The following is a 16,750-nucleotide window of genomic DNA, read 5'->3' on the forward strand; positions in this document are numbered from 1 at the left end:
TGGGAGGTCGAATACACTTTAGATTATAACCATATCATTTTGCTTGTGTTTGTATTGAGATTAATACCAAGTTGGCTCTTAAACTAAATGCCTGGTTAGAGAAGGATAATCGAAAAATGAAAGCATTTGTATGGTATATTATATTATAGTAACATTGGTCATACTAAATTTGTTTGTTCTATTAAGGCTAATAGATATAATGCTTTATCTAGGGAACCCTCTCATGTAAATGTTGCGAATAATTTTGCCATGGATTCTAACTCTTCTTTTCTTCTTTAGTCCATGTTGATAGTGTTAATCATGATGTTGAGGAGGAGTGTAACATCCAACAAAAAAAATAGCTTACGTGCGGCCCTTTCCTCCTCCTCCCCCCTCCCCTTTTCTTTATTTTTTTCTTCCCTTTTTTTCTTCTTTCTTCTCCTCGCTAGTAGTCTTTCCCCCCATCTTCTTCCTACCACGCTAGAGTGCTGTCGTAACTGCCAACCCCCTGGATGGAAGCCCTGAAGCTCTCTCATCCTCTAAGTAAGTTTGATTTGCAATTCATTAGTTAATTAGGATTTTTCTTTGAATTTTCTTCTCTTAGTCTCGCCATGATTCGGTCGACCGCAGCCTCGTGCCTTCCTGCATCGGTCAGGTGAGCTTCTCCTTTTCGTAGGGATGTCCCCAGTTGCTTCGCCGTCTTTGGTAGCTATGCTTCCCCCCGGCGAGCTTTCGCTTGCCGAGAGGAGTGAGTCAGTGGGGTCAGTTAGGTTGCCAACGGCTGAGTTCGTCGGCAACTCTCCCCCTCCCCCCCACCGATTGGGTTTTTGTCTATCTGTGGGTGGTCCCCATCTTCCCCATTAGTCGGGTAGGAACCATGGATGCCTTCCTCCACTAGTGGGGCGTCGATCGGGCGGTTGACCTCAACTATCGGCAATGGTGGCCTCTAGTAGCCACCCTTCCTTTCTCCCTCTTCTCGGTCAAGGTGAGGAAGAAAGGGGGTTGTCTCAGACTCAAGCTGGGTGAAGCCAGCCCGATTGCTGGGGTGGGTTGTAGGGCTGTCAGGCTTGACGAGCAGCTCGGGCTCGGCTCGGGCTTGGCTCGGGTGAAGCTCGAGTCCGGCTCGGCTCGATCAGAGCTGAGCCGAGCCTGAGCCATCATAATAGGCTCGAAATTAATATCGAGCCGAGCCTGAGCTGGAGCCGGCTCGCTCAGGCTCGGCTCGATAGGCTCGATAGCCTGACTCCATATGACTAAGGACACGTGGCATAAAGAAATATTGCCATGTGTCCCTCACTAACTCATTCTCACCCGTAACACAATATTCATCACCCTCACCTACCCCACCCTCACCTACCTCACCTACCCCACCCTCATTAATTACTTCACCTTTCCCATCACCACCTTCCCCATCCTCAATTCCCCCACCCCACCCTCATCTTCACTCTCACCCTCATCCACCTGATCACCTTCACTCTTCCCTCCCCGTCGGCCTCCATCGGCAACGACGTCAAGCCACCACCACGGCGCCACGCCTTCCTCTCCGTCGGCCTCCTCCTCCGTCGGCCTCCTCCTCCTTCGCCGTCGGCCTCCTCCTCCTCCTCCTCCTCTTCCTCCTCCGTCGTTGGCCTCCTCCATCCGTCTCCGACTCCTTCGGCAAGCCGCTGTCCATGTCGCCACCACCCACGTCGCCACCGCCCACGTCGCCACCGCTTCTAATCGAGCTCGAGCTTTGCTCAAGCTCGGCTCGGGCTCAGTTAGGCTCAGCTCGAGCTCGGCTCGGGTTGAGCTGAGTTGAGCCTGAGCAACATTATGAGGCTCGAAACTAATTTCGAGCCGAGCTTGAGCCTGAGCCGGCTCGCTTAGGCTCGGCTCGTTTACACCCCTAGTAGGTTGGGTGCAACCCAGCCCGTGTACCGGGTCGCTCGAGTTAGGTTGTTGCGGCTAGCCCGAATTCTAGGTTAGGTTGGGTGCGACCTAGCCCGTGTACTATTTTGCCTAGCCTGAGTTTCGGGTTAGGCTAGGTGCAGCCCAACCCAAGGCTCAATTGCTAGTTGGCTAGATTCGGCCCAACCCATGGGTTGGGCCGGGCCAGGCTGGGTGTGGCCTAGCCTGTGGACCAGGTTGGGCTAAGTACAGCCCAACTTGAGTTTTGGGTGTGGTTGGGCTGCATGCAGCCCATCTAGGGGTGAAAATGGATCGAATATGGACCGGGTAATACTCAAATCATATCTTGATTAATATTTTTAGTTCGGATACATATATTAGACGGATAGCAAAATCTAAAACCATATCCTAACTAAACAGATACAGATAATTTCTAGATATAGATCGAATAATTTTTAGATATAGATCGGATAATTTTTGAATACGGATCGAACCTTAAATGGATACAGATCAGATCATAAACAGATTATAACCTTTATTTTTAGACAATTAATACAAAAGTGCTTGCAAATAGAAGCGAGAATAGTATAATGCACCGGTGTTGGGGAACTTTTTTTTTTCATGCAAGTATTGAGATAATATAGAGATATTGTAGTAGTGCGGGAAAGAATGTATATTTTTATATGTAGTATATAGTATATATTTTTATAGTATGTATATAGTATATATTTTTATTAATAAAATAACCACAAATATAGATTTATTAAATATTAATACTTCTTTAAGTCCATCCAATCAAGGATATTTTTAGTCATTCGGTATACTCCATTATTTTAATATTAATTTTATGTCATATTAAATATAGTTATGATTTCTTATACTACAGTTATACCGGTGTATATTAGCTCTATTTCTCTAGTAAAAAATTAGAATAGTTCTTTGAGAATTAGCCTTATTCCACAAAAGGAAGACAGACATCTACGACTATAAGAAAAATCATTTTTAATTCTCTAAAAGAAAATTCATTTTTAATATTTTGGGTTAACCAAAATGATCCAAAGACATCTGCAAGTAATCAAGGTGATGATGTTTGGGAATGATGCCGAATGAGAAGCAAGTGACATGAGAAGCTAATGATTTCAAGAATAGATGCTGGTATTAGTCTCCCTTGAAACTTTATAATCATCTCATTTGCTGGAAAACAAGTTTACTGACAAGTGCACGCCAAATCTCTACTAAAACAACTGAAGAAGAGTATAAAATTGCACACTTATGATCTACAACATCACAGCAATCATCTTCGCATCTCACTCAGTTCAAATCTCGAGTTCTTTTTTTTACCAATCTCCCATATCTAACGAAACTTACTACCATTCTACAATATTTTTCAAAATATAGTGAAAGAGGTTTTTGTAAAGTCGCTTCCTCCGTAGGCGATTTACCCAAACTTCTTCATTGCTAACTTTTAGGTTACATAATAAAAACTATAGTACTTTGATAAATCTAATTTGAACACAATAGTAAAATAATACAATTTATTGCTAGTGAAAGTAGGTTGGTCAATTTTCTATTTAAACAAACTACCGATACATATCACCATTCATCAGCTGAACTAAGATTTTAAAGCTCAATATATGAGCAACAACTGATAGGTATTTACTATTTACAGATGCTAAACTAAACCTCGGAAAATAGGTTCAAGCACTTAAGTTCCTTTATTCATGCAACTACTGAAGAAAAGAATCAGCACATACATAAGATTAGGTTTACAAGCACATCAATCAATGAAGAATATACAGTACTAGGAATAATTGTCTACTCTACAGTATAAAAATACTGTAAGATGTTGAGAAATTGGGATCTCAACAAAGCTACACAACTGTTAGGTCTTCGGGAATAGGTTGATCATCTGACTGGGATAGAAATCTACGGCAAGCATAGAAGACAGCTGAGTGGAATCCCGATGGATTATCTATGAACACAAAATGCCCTCCCTGCATTGAAGTCATCAACCTTCAGTTGCTGTATACTAGAATATCTCTACTAGGGTACACAATATAGCACTGACACAACCGTTTGTGTGTGTGTCAGAGAGAGAGAGAACCTGAGGAACTCTAATGATTTCACAAGGTACTGTCATGTCCTTGCGAGCTTGCTGTGCCCCTTGATAGTTCATCCAGTCTTGGTAACCGTAGATGAAAGTTGTCGGTACCTTCCAATCAGGAGCACTGCGTTCACAAACCAGGGATATCATGCAATGGGATGATCCAATTATTAGCATATCTTATGAAACAAGCAAATATAGAATGCATCAAGTTGACTAAAGCTCTGGAGAAACCAAACAAATGTCTCTATGTATGACGTTGGACTACAAAAATAAATTGTTGGGTTCTTATTTGCTAGGTTGTTCAACATTATTCATGGCAGACAATGAAAGAATTCACCATGACAAGTAAGAACTTCATGGATGTATAAAACTGACTCGAGCAATAGCTTATTCTGACACCTCTCTACAACATTCTTATCCATACCCCCTTCAAGTACCATTCACTTTCTCAACTCAACCTCTCTACAACATCATTATCCTACCCAATGCTTTCAGAAGAAGAAAGAAACATATATTGTTCATGATGAACGTCCAAGAGAATACATTACGTTGATTAACTAGCAACCCAAGGCAGCAAATGCAGTATCTCAATATTAGTTGAACATTACCTATTTCCCCCAAGTATGTCCCTGAGCTCCATAGAAGGTATCAGACATTCTATGCGTGGTTCATAGTTTATTTATCAAGTTCTGAATGAATCAGGCTGAATGGACATTCATAGATGGGATATACACAATAATATATATGGTCTTCCTTTATACAGAATTACGCATTTCCCCCTACAAAACACTAACAAATAGAAGTAGCCGATATCAAATAGCTGGAAATGAGTGAACCCATGACTGCTAGTCAGGAAGAGGTTAATATGTAGCACAACAGCCACACTTCCTTACTATGCTTTAATGCATGCAATAACAAGTTGTAACTCCTATTGTTATATCATAAAGGTACCTAGCACATAGTTTTCTTGGATTTTTCCTGTCTTTGTTGTGGGCTCAGCATGTGAATTTTCCAATTGCATCCAAATTGCGAAAGGAAATTCATCACATATACATACTATGTTAGAGCTGATACATGAAAGGACTAGAGGGGTTCTGCAAGTAAATATCATTTTTGGTTGGATTACATCAATGCTCCAATGCATGAAAGGAAGACTCTGAATCCCGTACCACCAAAGAAGATTTGCTCCCTTGAACTATTATTAATTGGGCTTGGCAATCTCACAATTAGAAGGAAAAGACATAAGCTTACCAAACTGATTGATCTTAGAAGGTTGATATAACATCACACAGGCTGCCTCAATGTGCTCCTGTTATTCAGAAGGCTGAACATTGTCATGTTTACTCGCAAACTACGTCCCTCAGAACCTCCAACATTATCATGACATAATCTCAGTTCTCTAAATATTTGCCTGCACTAACTTCTTCTGTAAAATTTGGTTAAAAACTCACCAATGGTGAGGTCACCAAAAAGGCCAGCACTCAAGCTCACAAAAGCTATCATTCTAAGTCGTCAATATTCAAAGCTGACAAGCCTTATCAAACATTGTCCTTCTAAATGATGCTCATAAATCTCTAACTAGTGGTGTTGCATGGCAACAAGAAAAAAAATTCTCACCCACTTCCATGTCATTATCCTACTATGAAGAAAATCAAGATTTGATAAAGCAATAAAAAGGAAAACTCGCTCCTTAAATCAAGTGATAGGCAATTTCTTCAGAGAAAGCGAATGGTTTGGTAGCCTTTAAACAATTGATAGTACTATATCGGATATAAATACATATTCTACGGAAAAAGATCACCAACCTTTGTAGAAGAGGCTTCCGTGCAAATGCCCCAAACGAAAATATATACTTCAGGCATAACTCTCCACTACCCTTGGCAGCTAAAGTATGGTATACGTAATCTTTACAGATGAAACAACAAGACTTAGCTTATCAGGAAAACAAGGTAGCAATTCATGAGCAAGAATTACAGAATCCGCTATATCTGAATCACCTGACAACAACGTGGATTCATCTTCTGTCAATATGTCACCAGTTGAATAAGATCCAAATCTGGCACTTGTGTATCTCCGCACCAAATTTGGACCCCAAGGACCTAACCCTCTGAGCAAAGGTCCAATAAAAATCAAGGATCATTAATGCACTCAAATACAATTGCAAAAGGAATGCATACTGTAGTAGCTAAATAGCAAAAACTAAGTTTCACATAGGCTCGATCTAGTACAGATGAAAGTAGCAGCTCTCAAAGATAAAAATTATCCATTTACACCTATATTGAACTGAACCTTGATTATTCTTGGAGAATTTGAGTTCTACAGAGTTATTACTGTTTTGGTGTCTGAGAACTTTAAAGACTTTTGTAACTGCTCCATTATCACAAAACATTTTATTATTGGAAAGAAAGAAACTAAGAAATATGCAACAGATGACTTGATTGTTACGAGATAGAAAAGTAGAAGACCAACCATATTGCCAAGGAAAAGAGTTCATTATAATTGACACAAAAACTGCATAGTCATGTAGTTGAGAGGTCAGATAAAATTTAGCGGGCAATGTTGAAACATTCTCAATATGCTTTACAAACATAGTTCAAACTGATAAACGAGATATTTAAGTGTGCATCAGGTTCACAGCGTAACAGAGGAATAGCCATTGCAATGCACAAAAACCAAATATATAACAAATAAGTACAAGGTCATAAGTATTCAACAGAAAAGAACAGCAAAATTCTTGACCTGTTCATTGATAATCAGAAATTTGATCAAGCTTAAAATTTTTTGCCATACTTTATCCAGTAAGTAGGATACACCTTCCTCGAAGATATCTTAATAAATTTTGACAACATTTCCCCTATATGTTAGATTACCAAAAGAAATTTGTTTCAGCCTTGAAACATGTGTATAACATAGCACATGCAATAGAAGTTATAGAATTGCAAAACTTTTAATAGATGTGTTCTCATAATGTCTGACAGTTAATGGCTTAATTCAAATTTCAGCTCACTTATAAGAGCTGAGTAGTTTGACTTGAGGATTCATAAACCATAATGAAGATAAGTACAGGTCAAGTTCTCAGAAATTAATTCTATATTAAGCTGTTGACTTCTGACGCAGTATAATGATTCTTTTTCCAGGTATCAAAAGCATTCTTCCATCTAGATTCTTGAATTTTACAAGTAGTAGTTCATGCCTCGCCTGTTTTCACTTTTCACAGCAGAAGAGGACCCTTCTTGACAATCCAAAAATCATTTCATCTCTTTACTCCATATCTATTATCCATTAATGACATTTATGCACCTTTTGCCACGTCAAGGCACAAAGATATGTAAGCTAGCATGCACTAACACCAAAATCACTGACCTCACTGATCCAAAGAATTGGGAAGACAGGTCATTAACAATTTAACATGTCAAAACCCCCATTACAAACTAGCTATACCACAAAAAGTTCTTACTATTAATATTCAATAGAAACATGCCCTTACACAGTTATCTAACTATATAAGGTTATTAGACCTACAAGAAGTGCAAGCATTTTGCAGAGGCAAAACTATGAGAGAAGCATGTTAACCCAAAGCCACTTAAGAAAGGTGCAAGCATCTGTTTTTGAATAGAACTTAGATAGTAATAAACTATAAAGTACTCAAGTCAAAAACAAACATACCGGTATACCACCAATAGCACAAAACAAACAACAATAACGAAGCCTGCAGTCCCAAATTCTATGAATCCCTTTCCTCCATTTATCTTTTATTTGGCAAGGTTATCTGTTACCTAGATTCTTACCTCTTCTTTTCAACTTTCCTTCACATTAATTTTGGTCCTCCTCTCCATATTTAGGAAATCTCTACTAGAATGAAATGAAATATCCCCTTATGTCAACCTTTCATGTATCCTTTTTGATGGGTGTTTATTTCTGTTGAAAAACAAGCAAAGCTGGATTATTGCACCAGGTCCAGTGACCCAACTCTTGTCGCCACCCTTTTTATACCCATCTTTGCTGGCTGAACCTGATCAGGTCATAACAGATCGTGTATGGTCCCTTCTTGAAGGGTTTCTTCCCATGTTATTGTGTTTCTTCCCGCAACTAAATTTCGACATCAAACCAATCCAGCAATCCCAACATTACAATCCCATTAAATCCCTCATTTTAAAGCCCAAATGTTAGATTTTCTGCACCTACTAACTTTCTTTTTCTGATTGCTTCTCTAAATCAACTAATATACAATTGGTAAGAGAGCTAGTTTTCTCATAATAGTTGCTCTTCTCACCATCCAACAGAATTCTCCTATCAGCTTAAATGGTATGTAATATATCATAAAGCAGACTAGCATGCTTATCCATTGCAACCATCCTTCCATTTCTATGAACAGTATCTTTATCAAGTTTTTTGTTTGAACTTATAGATCCAAATAATTGAAACAATCCCTTTTATAAACTTCTTATGGCAATCAAGGATGCTTCTTTGATTTGCACCACAAACCATGAGCACTGCAATACAAAACTATTGTTACATCAAATTTTTAACCTCTTAGGTGCATACTTCACAATTCACATAGGTCAAACTGACAAACACTAATGTTAGAATATAAATATAAGAACCATCATTCTCTAACAATTTATGTTTTTGGAATAGTTAGTTAGTTATTTGATATCAGAGTAAAGGTCCTGAGTTTAAATCCTGCTAGGCTCACTTTGTTGCGTAAAAATATAAAACCTCTGCCTATTTAAGTCAAGTCTATTTCTTAGGTTGAATAAAATATCTTGAGCTAAGAAATGAGGGGGAAGTATTAGAATATAAATATAAAAATCACTGTTCTCTAACAACTTAACATTTGAGAGTAATTGGTGAGTTATCAACTTCATTAAAGCCTAAGATTACATTCTTGCACAAAATAAATTTATGAATTGTTCGAGAAATTTCGAAGATCTTTCTAATTTATCAGCCTGAGAAGAACAATATAAAGATGAGTTTATACTATTTCATACATCTATAAAATTCTATGATATAAACATCCATATCAAGCATAGTTTCCAGTTTCAGCCGATCCCGAGTGGGATCAGCCAAAACAGATTGGGATTAGCTATAGCCGATCGCGATCCAGGCCGAAACCAGTTGCCTGTAACAGCAGCTAGCAGACAGTTGCCTGTTGCTTGCGGCTGCAGCAAGCAGCCAGCAGCTACAAAGAGAGAGAGGGAGAGAGAGAGAAAGAGGAAAAGAGAGTGAGGGAGAGAAAGAGAGAGAGAGGGAAAGAGGAAGAAAGAGTGCGGGAGAGAGAGAGAAAAATAAAAATAAAAAAAAAGTAAGGGAGAGTGAGGGAGAGAAAGGGAAAGATAAAAAAAAAAGAGTGAGGGAGAGAATGGATACCTCAGACTAACACTTAGAGGGATTTTTATTTTTTAGATTTTATATGTGAGTAATTATTATTTCTTATTTTCTTATAATTTTTTTAAAATTTTTAGAAATTTTTCAATATTTTTAAATAATATTTAAAATTTTATTTAATTAAAATAGTCCGATCCGATACAGCCAATATAGCCGATACGGTCGATACATATCGTTTTTCCGGACGGCTAATCCCGATCCCGATACCGATTTTCGGAACCTTGATATCAAGTACCAAATATTTGGAACATTTACAAAATTCATCCTATATTGCTTCTCTTAGTAATCTCTTTACTGGTCAAAAAACTCCACAAAAACCAAAAAAGAATAGAAAGGATCAGTTAAAGCAACTAACGAATTAAAAGTTCTATTAACAAAATAAAAGTTTTACTTCAGACCTCTATATTTCTTTTTCCATCCAAACAAAGAAAAGATCGGCATCAAAAGAATATAGGATTGTATCTAAAACTGCAAGCATTAATGCATTACCTAACAAGCTTTTGAGGTGTGAAATTGGATTCCCATAAATGATTTACAACGGCACCTTTCCAGGTTGCTCGAAATTTGGTTAACCACTCTGAACTGTGTTCCGTCTCAGATGAAAAGCCAGCAGGACCAACTAAAATCAAGTGTTGAACATGTTCAGGATGCTGCAAGAGATTATAGATGGTAAGCATGAATACAAATTGACTTGTAGAAAAGTCTTGTGCAATCAGATTATGTCTACCTTTAATGCATATTTTGCTGCGACATATCCTCCAAAAGAATGTCCAAGCAAAATAAAATTGCTGAGGTTTTTGGCCTTACGCCATTCCTCGAAAGAATCAATGAACCATGCCTCAGTTTCTGTGACCAAATAAACAACAACACTTTACTTTATTTATATACTTGTATAACATTTCAACCAGAGGAAATCACTTTCTTGACTCAGGAACAGACATCTTTGGGTTGGAATTCTTTGAATAAAATACAAATGTCCAGCAGACTGATGAGAAGAAATGACAAAAAAGTAGAAAGTATCCTTAATTCCTTATCCAATGAAGTATTCGTTTCAATTATTCTGATACTTGTATCGAATTTTCATACATATTAGATCAGCAATTATCTAAGGAATCAAAATTTTGTATCTTTGAAGATGAATAAGAATTAGCATGAATCAGAAAGATTCAATAAGAGGATATTTCATAGATTTAGTAAATCAGATTTTGTAGTAAAATGTTAGAAAACAACCTACAACGCTATAGAAAATTCGATATGAGAATGGTCAACTAAGCAATGCAAGAGCAGAAAAACAAGAGGATGCAAATGGAACACCGAGAACAGCAAAGAATTGCAAGTCATTAAGGGGCTTAAGCCACACAGAACTTGTTTTGGGCATTACTGGGAGCCACACAGAACAAGTAGTGCTGCATCCCCGTAGGAATTACCATGCCAAATATTGCCAATGGCGTACTTGCCAGGCAAAATGGGCTGTGCTTCCCAGAACTTAAAACCTTGGAGCCATCACAGCGTCAACTATAGTATAAAGTTGAGATATCAATGTTTCTACATAATAATTTCACCTAGTCATTGAGTAATTTTCAGTGCTATTTGTTCTTCTATTACTTCACTTGCACATTAAAAGGTATATTGACTTTGAATCCATCTTTGCCTCAAATTATTCACCTCGAGGATTTGTTGACAGAAGAAGCAAATTTGTATACAATGAAATGGAACCGGATTTGCTCCTATTGAAATTTAAATGGCCTGCCTTCGTATTCTGGAACAATGAAAACATCAGTCTACTTAGTTTATTTGCTTTTTTTTACTTTCATCTGAGTCTTTTTGTGCATTAAAAATTTCCATGGTCAAGACTATATTCTAAGAAGTCATAATCCATCATATGTACATGGACTACACTATGAACATCCTTACCATCAATAGCCAACCACTAATATACACATACAAACATTTTTGTACCTTAAGTACATATCCTTTTCCACCAAAAACAACTAGTAATGATCACACATATACACACATTTATGTACCTTAATGTGCATATCCATATCCATCAAATAAACTTGTAATGTTACTCCTATTAAGCTTGACTTCCATTTCTTAGGCATCAAGACCAAGGTTCCAAAAATCGGTATCAGGATCGGGATCGGCCGTCTGGAAAAACGATAAGTATCGGCCGCCTGTATCGGATCGGACTATTTTAATTAAATAAAATTCTAAATATTATTAAAAATGTTAAGAAATTTCTAAAAATTTAGAAAAAATTATAAGAAAATACAAAATAATAATTACTTACATATAAAGCCTAAAAAGTAAAAATCTCTCTTCCTCCCTCTCTTCTTTCCTATCCCTCTAACTATTAGTCTGAAATATCCATTCTCTCCCATACTCTTTTTTTTCTATCTTTCTCTCTCTCTCTCTTTCTCACCCTCTTTTTATTTTATCTTTCCCTCTCCCTCACTCTCTTCCTTTTTCCCTCTCTCTCTCTCTCTCTCTCATTCTCTTTTTTTTTATCTTTCCTTCTCCCTCACTCTCTCTTCCTTTTTTCCTCTCTCTCTCTCTCTCTCTCTCTCTCTCCCCCCCTCCCTTTCTCTCCCTCACTCTCTCTAGCTGCTGCTGTCAATAGCAGCTGATAGCTGCTGCAGGTGGCTGGTTTCGGCCTGGATCGGGATCGGCCGAAACTGGAAACTATGATCAAGACATAATCCTTAATTGTCCAATATCTTTGACTATCTCTTCCTACATTCAGTGTGGTGAAACTTGAAACCCTTGGCAGATAAGAATGTGCAATCCTCATAACCAAATCATTGAATTCCATTGAGAACCCTCCCTTGTTAAATCCTAACCACAACATATGAACCGAGGGGTTAAGAAGTTCCTAATCAGCAGAAATTTATCTTCAAAATCACATGTATACATGATGAAAACCACACGAACCTCCTAGCATTAACTTATTATCTGCTGAACACATATTTGTTGTTCCTTCATAAGCAATTCCAGACTACAGTTTTCTTGCCTCAAATAACTGATAGCAACTGAACAAGGCATAAAAGTTGTGCTACATCCATTTTTTCTTTCTAACAATTAAATAATCTTAAGTAGGAAGACTGTAAGCATGAATAAAAATGGTGCTACTATTAGTGTACTATGCTATACAGGTATTTACATTCATAAAGTGGTGCTACTATTAGTGTACTACTGTATACAGGTATTTGCATTCATAGTTGCACTGTATCAGATGCATCAGTCTAAACATTGCATTATTCTTGAGCAGAAATTGTTCAATTCCCTCCATATGTACGTAACCTTATCTTGAGTACAATTTACAATCTTTCAAGAAACACTGCTGCTTTCTCAGATCTTCTGTAGGTTATACTTAAGTGTAAGCGCCATTTTTTTCCCCCTAAAATTTAAGGTCCATGGTGATGACACTATACATTTTCCATAGAATCACATTGAGTTGCTTTTAGAAAAGATCAATGATATAATTCTTGCATTTCATTGTTAGGCATTACATAAATCCTTTGATCAGCTGAGCAATATGGTTTATAATAGCCACATTAAACTGTAAAAATTACATAAACCATTTAGTTCAGAACAAGTCAACTTCACCAACCTTCTGTACTTTTGCAAGTGAAGTCAGGTCGACTTGATCCACCCCAACTGCAAAAAGAATAGTCAAAGTAAAAGTAGTATCATTAAAAGCATCTTTGAAGTATGGCAGCACAAAAGCAATCAAGTAAAAAAGAAAAACAATTATACAAATGGCAAAGATTAACAGAGGAAAGCACATCACTAGTCTATCAACAAGAACATCTTAGATAAGGAGAAATACTCATCTTGACAGAGTCGCCAAGATATTGACCTGGCGAACAAACTATGTCAGAGGATGAGGTTGCAACTCACCAAGCTCTAGTGCAGCATGGATGGAGACTTCAGAGAGAGGTGGTGTGTGCTCTGTGATATTCATGAGACAGTAGATGCTATCACACATATCATTATACATGATTAGACGGAGTTGTTTGATCTTAAAGATCTTCAATAATTTGTGATGTATTCTGAGTCTATCTGGTCATCAATAACTTGACTATTTTTAAGATACTTAATAGTAATTCAAGGAAACCGACTGTATTCATATTTCACCTATTTTCAAATGTGATAAATTCTCAAATCTACATAAACAAAAACAAAAATGGAGCCGGTGAAATGAAAGTTTTTCATCCATCCAGCTCTTGTCTAAATGTTATCCATCAGCATGTGGACATAGCTTTTCTTGTCATTTATATCCATCTTTGCAGCACCTAAGATGAATTAGTTTTCTTTGTCAATGCACTACTAGAGTCCAATGAATGTATAGTTGAATATGGTTCTAGCTTTTCTAGTGACAGCATTCTCAAAGATTCTCCATTATAAATTAATACTATATCAACAAAAGAACTTTTCCACCTTAACAAACCTGCTTTAATTTCATTATGGCATACACAAGATAAACCTTGCTCCTATCACTGACCTATCATTTTCTATAAACCAAAATTTACCCCTCAATTTTCCCGCCAAATTTTCCCATCTATCTATCTCCTACAACTCACATGTCTCATTACATATTTACAAGTATACATTGCATACCTACAACAAATGAGAATATTTAATTTAAATTTAGGTGTCAAATCAAGAACAATTGAGTCAATTTTCACTTGTTATTTATACTCTATTTCAACTTTATGTCAAATAAAAAAAAATTATCACACCACTATTCTAGATACAAGTAAACATTAGAATACTCTACTCTAGATTAGAGACAGTTTTAAGGGTAAAAATCTAGAATAACTATTTTAGATTTTCCTTTAATCTCAAAGCAAATGAGACTCAAAGTGAATTTTTCAGAATGAACACAAATAACCTTTATGGCATTTATATCAGATTATGAACAATCAACAAGACAACAATGTATCATGACTTTTACATGCAAAAAGAAGGCAAGTAATGTAACTAATGGTGACCACATCGTTATGAGAATTTTACTAATGTCCAGAGAATCATGAACTCTACAACAACATTATTGCTTTTCCTGCCGAAATCCTGTGTTTCAGTTATAAAAGAATAGAAAGTAGCTGAGCAGGAAATATGCTATCAGAACATAACATACATAAAAAGGTTATTCAAGGAATGTATCTTAGTGCTAAGAATATGTAGAACAGCTTAATAAATTCAACCCGTATTGACAGTTAAGAACAATAGTGCGCGGCATTGTTCAGATTTGCACATTGACCTCTAATAATTTTCAGGTTTCATTAAGCTTTAAAATATGGAATTAGAATGATTGACCATGCCAAAAAGATTTGGTCTAATTAAGCTATCAGACCTAACTTTACAGTAGCCACTCTCAATAGGATAGCAATGAATATCTTGGTGGTGGTGGTATAAGCATAAGGAAAAAATTGAACCACAATAGATAATGAAGAAAGAATCATCTTTTTATAGACAATTGCAAGTATTAAGTCTTACTCTAGTTGATCAATGGCAATAACTCGAACATGATTTGCAAGGGCATCAAAGTTTATTCCAAGTATTCCAAGTCTTACCCTAGTTGATCAATAGCAATAACTCGAAAACGACTTGCAAGGGCATCAAAGTTTCGAAAGAAGAATCCCTGAGAAGCACCATATCCATGAACCATCACAAGTGTGGGGGAGTTTTCCTTGCTATCAAACGTCACTGTATTGATGAATCTTGGCTGATCACTAGAAGACCTGAACCATCTAATCTTTGACCCAGGTGGCCCAGAGCCAATGTTGACCTGTTCTTGAACATATCCTGTTCTGAAATAGCAAAATATAATAATAATAAATATGTATTAAATAATAAGGACCTCTTTGATAACGGAGATAAGCCTATATACAACTTGCCCCTCGCAAACATGCATTTGCAGGAACCTCATAACTTTCGACAACTGTTTATTTGTTATGATTATTCTATTGATTGTAAACCACAAGGGCTCAAGCCTTGAATATTTCAGCCATTAAAGACCTTAAGGTAAGGGCTACAACATCATGGAAAGGTGGATATCCATATATACACGTAGCACATAAGACCAAAAAAAACCAAAATGAAGACGGCATCACAAGATCAAGGGAGAAAGAAATTTGCATGCAATCATTTAATGTTCAACTACAGCCCTATGTCAGTTTCATGGACCTATGAGAATAGATCCTCTCTGTAACATATGCAACCCCGCAAGCCCATAAACCCACACCAGAAAGGAAAAATAAAACAAAATCCCACAAAAGAAGAATCTCCCAATTAAAAATGTTTACAATGGATACAATGAAGGAAAACGGACAGAATGGTTCCTAGCAAATGATTTTTGTGCTGTTTTGCCACCTAAAGTAAGAAAAAAATGTCCATTCACCTGTGATTAATACCAATATGATTGACAAGAGATGTCAAATCCTAATTAACAATGAAATAATAAATTATAAATCCTACTAATTCTTCATGGAATATTTGCAACCTGTGGAAGAATCATGTATTCATGTCTATGCTAGATCATCCACACCTACAGCTTCAAATAACCAAGTTCAAATCATCTATCAAAGCTTTTATGATGTTGATTGAAGACTTTAACAACTATTTGATAGTTGATACCTCAATTTGAGAGGAAAAACGAGAATTCTTGTCAGTTTTGGAAGTGTGTTATTGCTGATAGGCATGATTATGAATATATGAGCAACATAGATGAGTAAAAGATTAATTTTACAAAATGGTTCGAATTATATTTTCCCGATTATAGGCAGATTAACCCAAAACCAATCATACCGCAACTGTACCAATTACAAGAAAATCAAATTTTAAAAAAAATATGGGCAATCGAGTTTCGGCTAATTAATCCAAAATTGGACCCAAAATAGATCGCTTCTTTATATCACCTGACGAGGGAGAGGAGGCGCTTCTCGGCGGCGATGATGCGGTCGGTGGAGGTGGGGATCCACCGGAGAACCGACGGCCACGCCCACCTCGACGAGGACGACGCGGAAGGCGACTCCGCGGCGACTCGTCCGATCTCCTCGGCCATTCTCGCTACTCCGGCCCGGCTCATCAATGCGGTAGCGACGACTAACGTGGGCTTCCTCGCCGAAGCCTTTAATAGGGCTTCCCGCGAGGAGAAAGAGGTCAGAACCCGACTCCTAACCGACTAAAGAAGCAACAGTAAAAAGAGACCCAAAGAATAGACTCCGAAAGCACAACCAATGCAATCGCCCCACGTCAGCAAGAGTGGAATCGTTCTTCGTTGGGCCGAGAAAAATATTTTGGCCCATAGAGGTGTGAGTGGTCGTAGATGGACTTACTGCATGGATTGGCAGCGTCACTGATGACGTCGCAAGAGCTGCTCGG

General features: G+C 37.4%; 1 protein-coding gene across 1 annotated transcript; it reads right to left on the reverse strand.

The window, feature by feature from the left end:
- Positions 1-3,558: 3,558 nt before the first annotated feature.
- Positions 3,559-16,546, reverse strand: LOC140800994 (probable 1-acylglycerol-3-phosphate O-acyltransferase). Its single transcript, XM_073155969.1, has 9 exons — positions 16,285-16,546; positions 14,941-15,177; positions 12,975-13,021; positions 10,089-10,207; positions 9,851-10,011; positions 5,971-6,080; positions 5,779-5,878; positions 3,971-4,094; positions 3,559-3,860 (listed from the first exon to the last, which is right to left on the reverse strand). Exons 1-9 carry the CDS (start codon positions 16,452-16,454, stop codon positions 3,738-3,740), a joined length of 1,191 nt encoding a protein of 396 aa, XP_073012070.1. The 5' UTR covers positions 16,455-16,546; the 3' UTR covers positions 3,559-3,737.
- Between the last annotated feature and the right edge of the window lie 204 nt (positions 16,547-16,750).

Source organism: Typha latifolia, chromosome 14 (genome assembly GCF_019914945.1).
Source record: "Typha latifolia isolate L0001 chromosome 14, TyphaL0001v2, whole genome shotgun sequence".
Lineage (NCBI taxonomy): Eukaryota > Viridiplantae > Streptophyta > Magnoliopsida > Poales > Typhaceae > Typha > Typha latifolia.

Bases quoted from the DNA above. Each gene is read 5' to 3' on its own strand.
- LOC140800994 (XM_073155969.1), bottom strand. From the start codon at position 16,454: ATGAGCCGGGCCGGAGTAGCGAGAATGGCCGAGGAGATCGGACGAGTC. The intron at 6,081-9,850 runs GTAATGCATTAA...ACCTTTGCTCAG, and splicing joins ACACCTCAAAAGCTTGTTAG to AGGGTTAGGTCCTTGGGGTC. The intron at 3,861-3,970 runs GTTCTCTCTCTC...ACTTCAATGCAG, and splicing joins AAATCATTAGAGTTCCTCAG to GGAGGGCATTTTGTGTTCAT.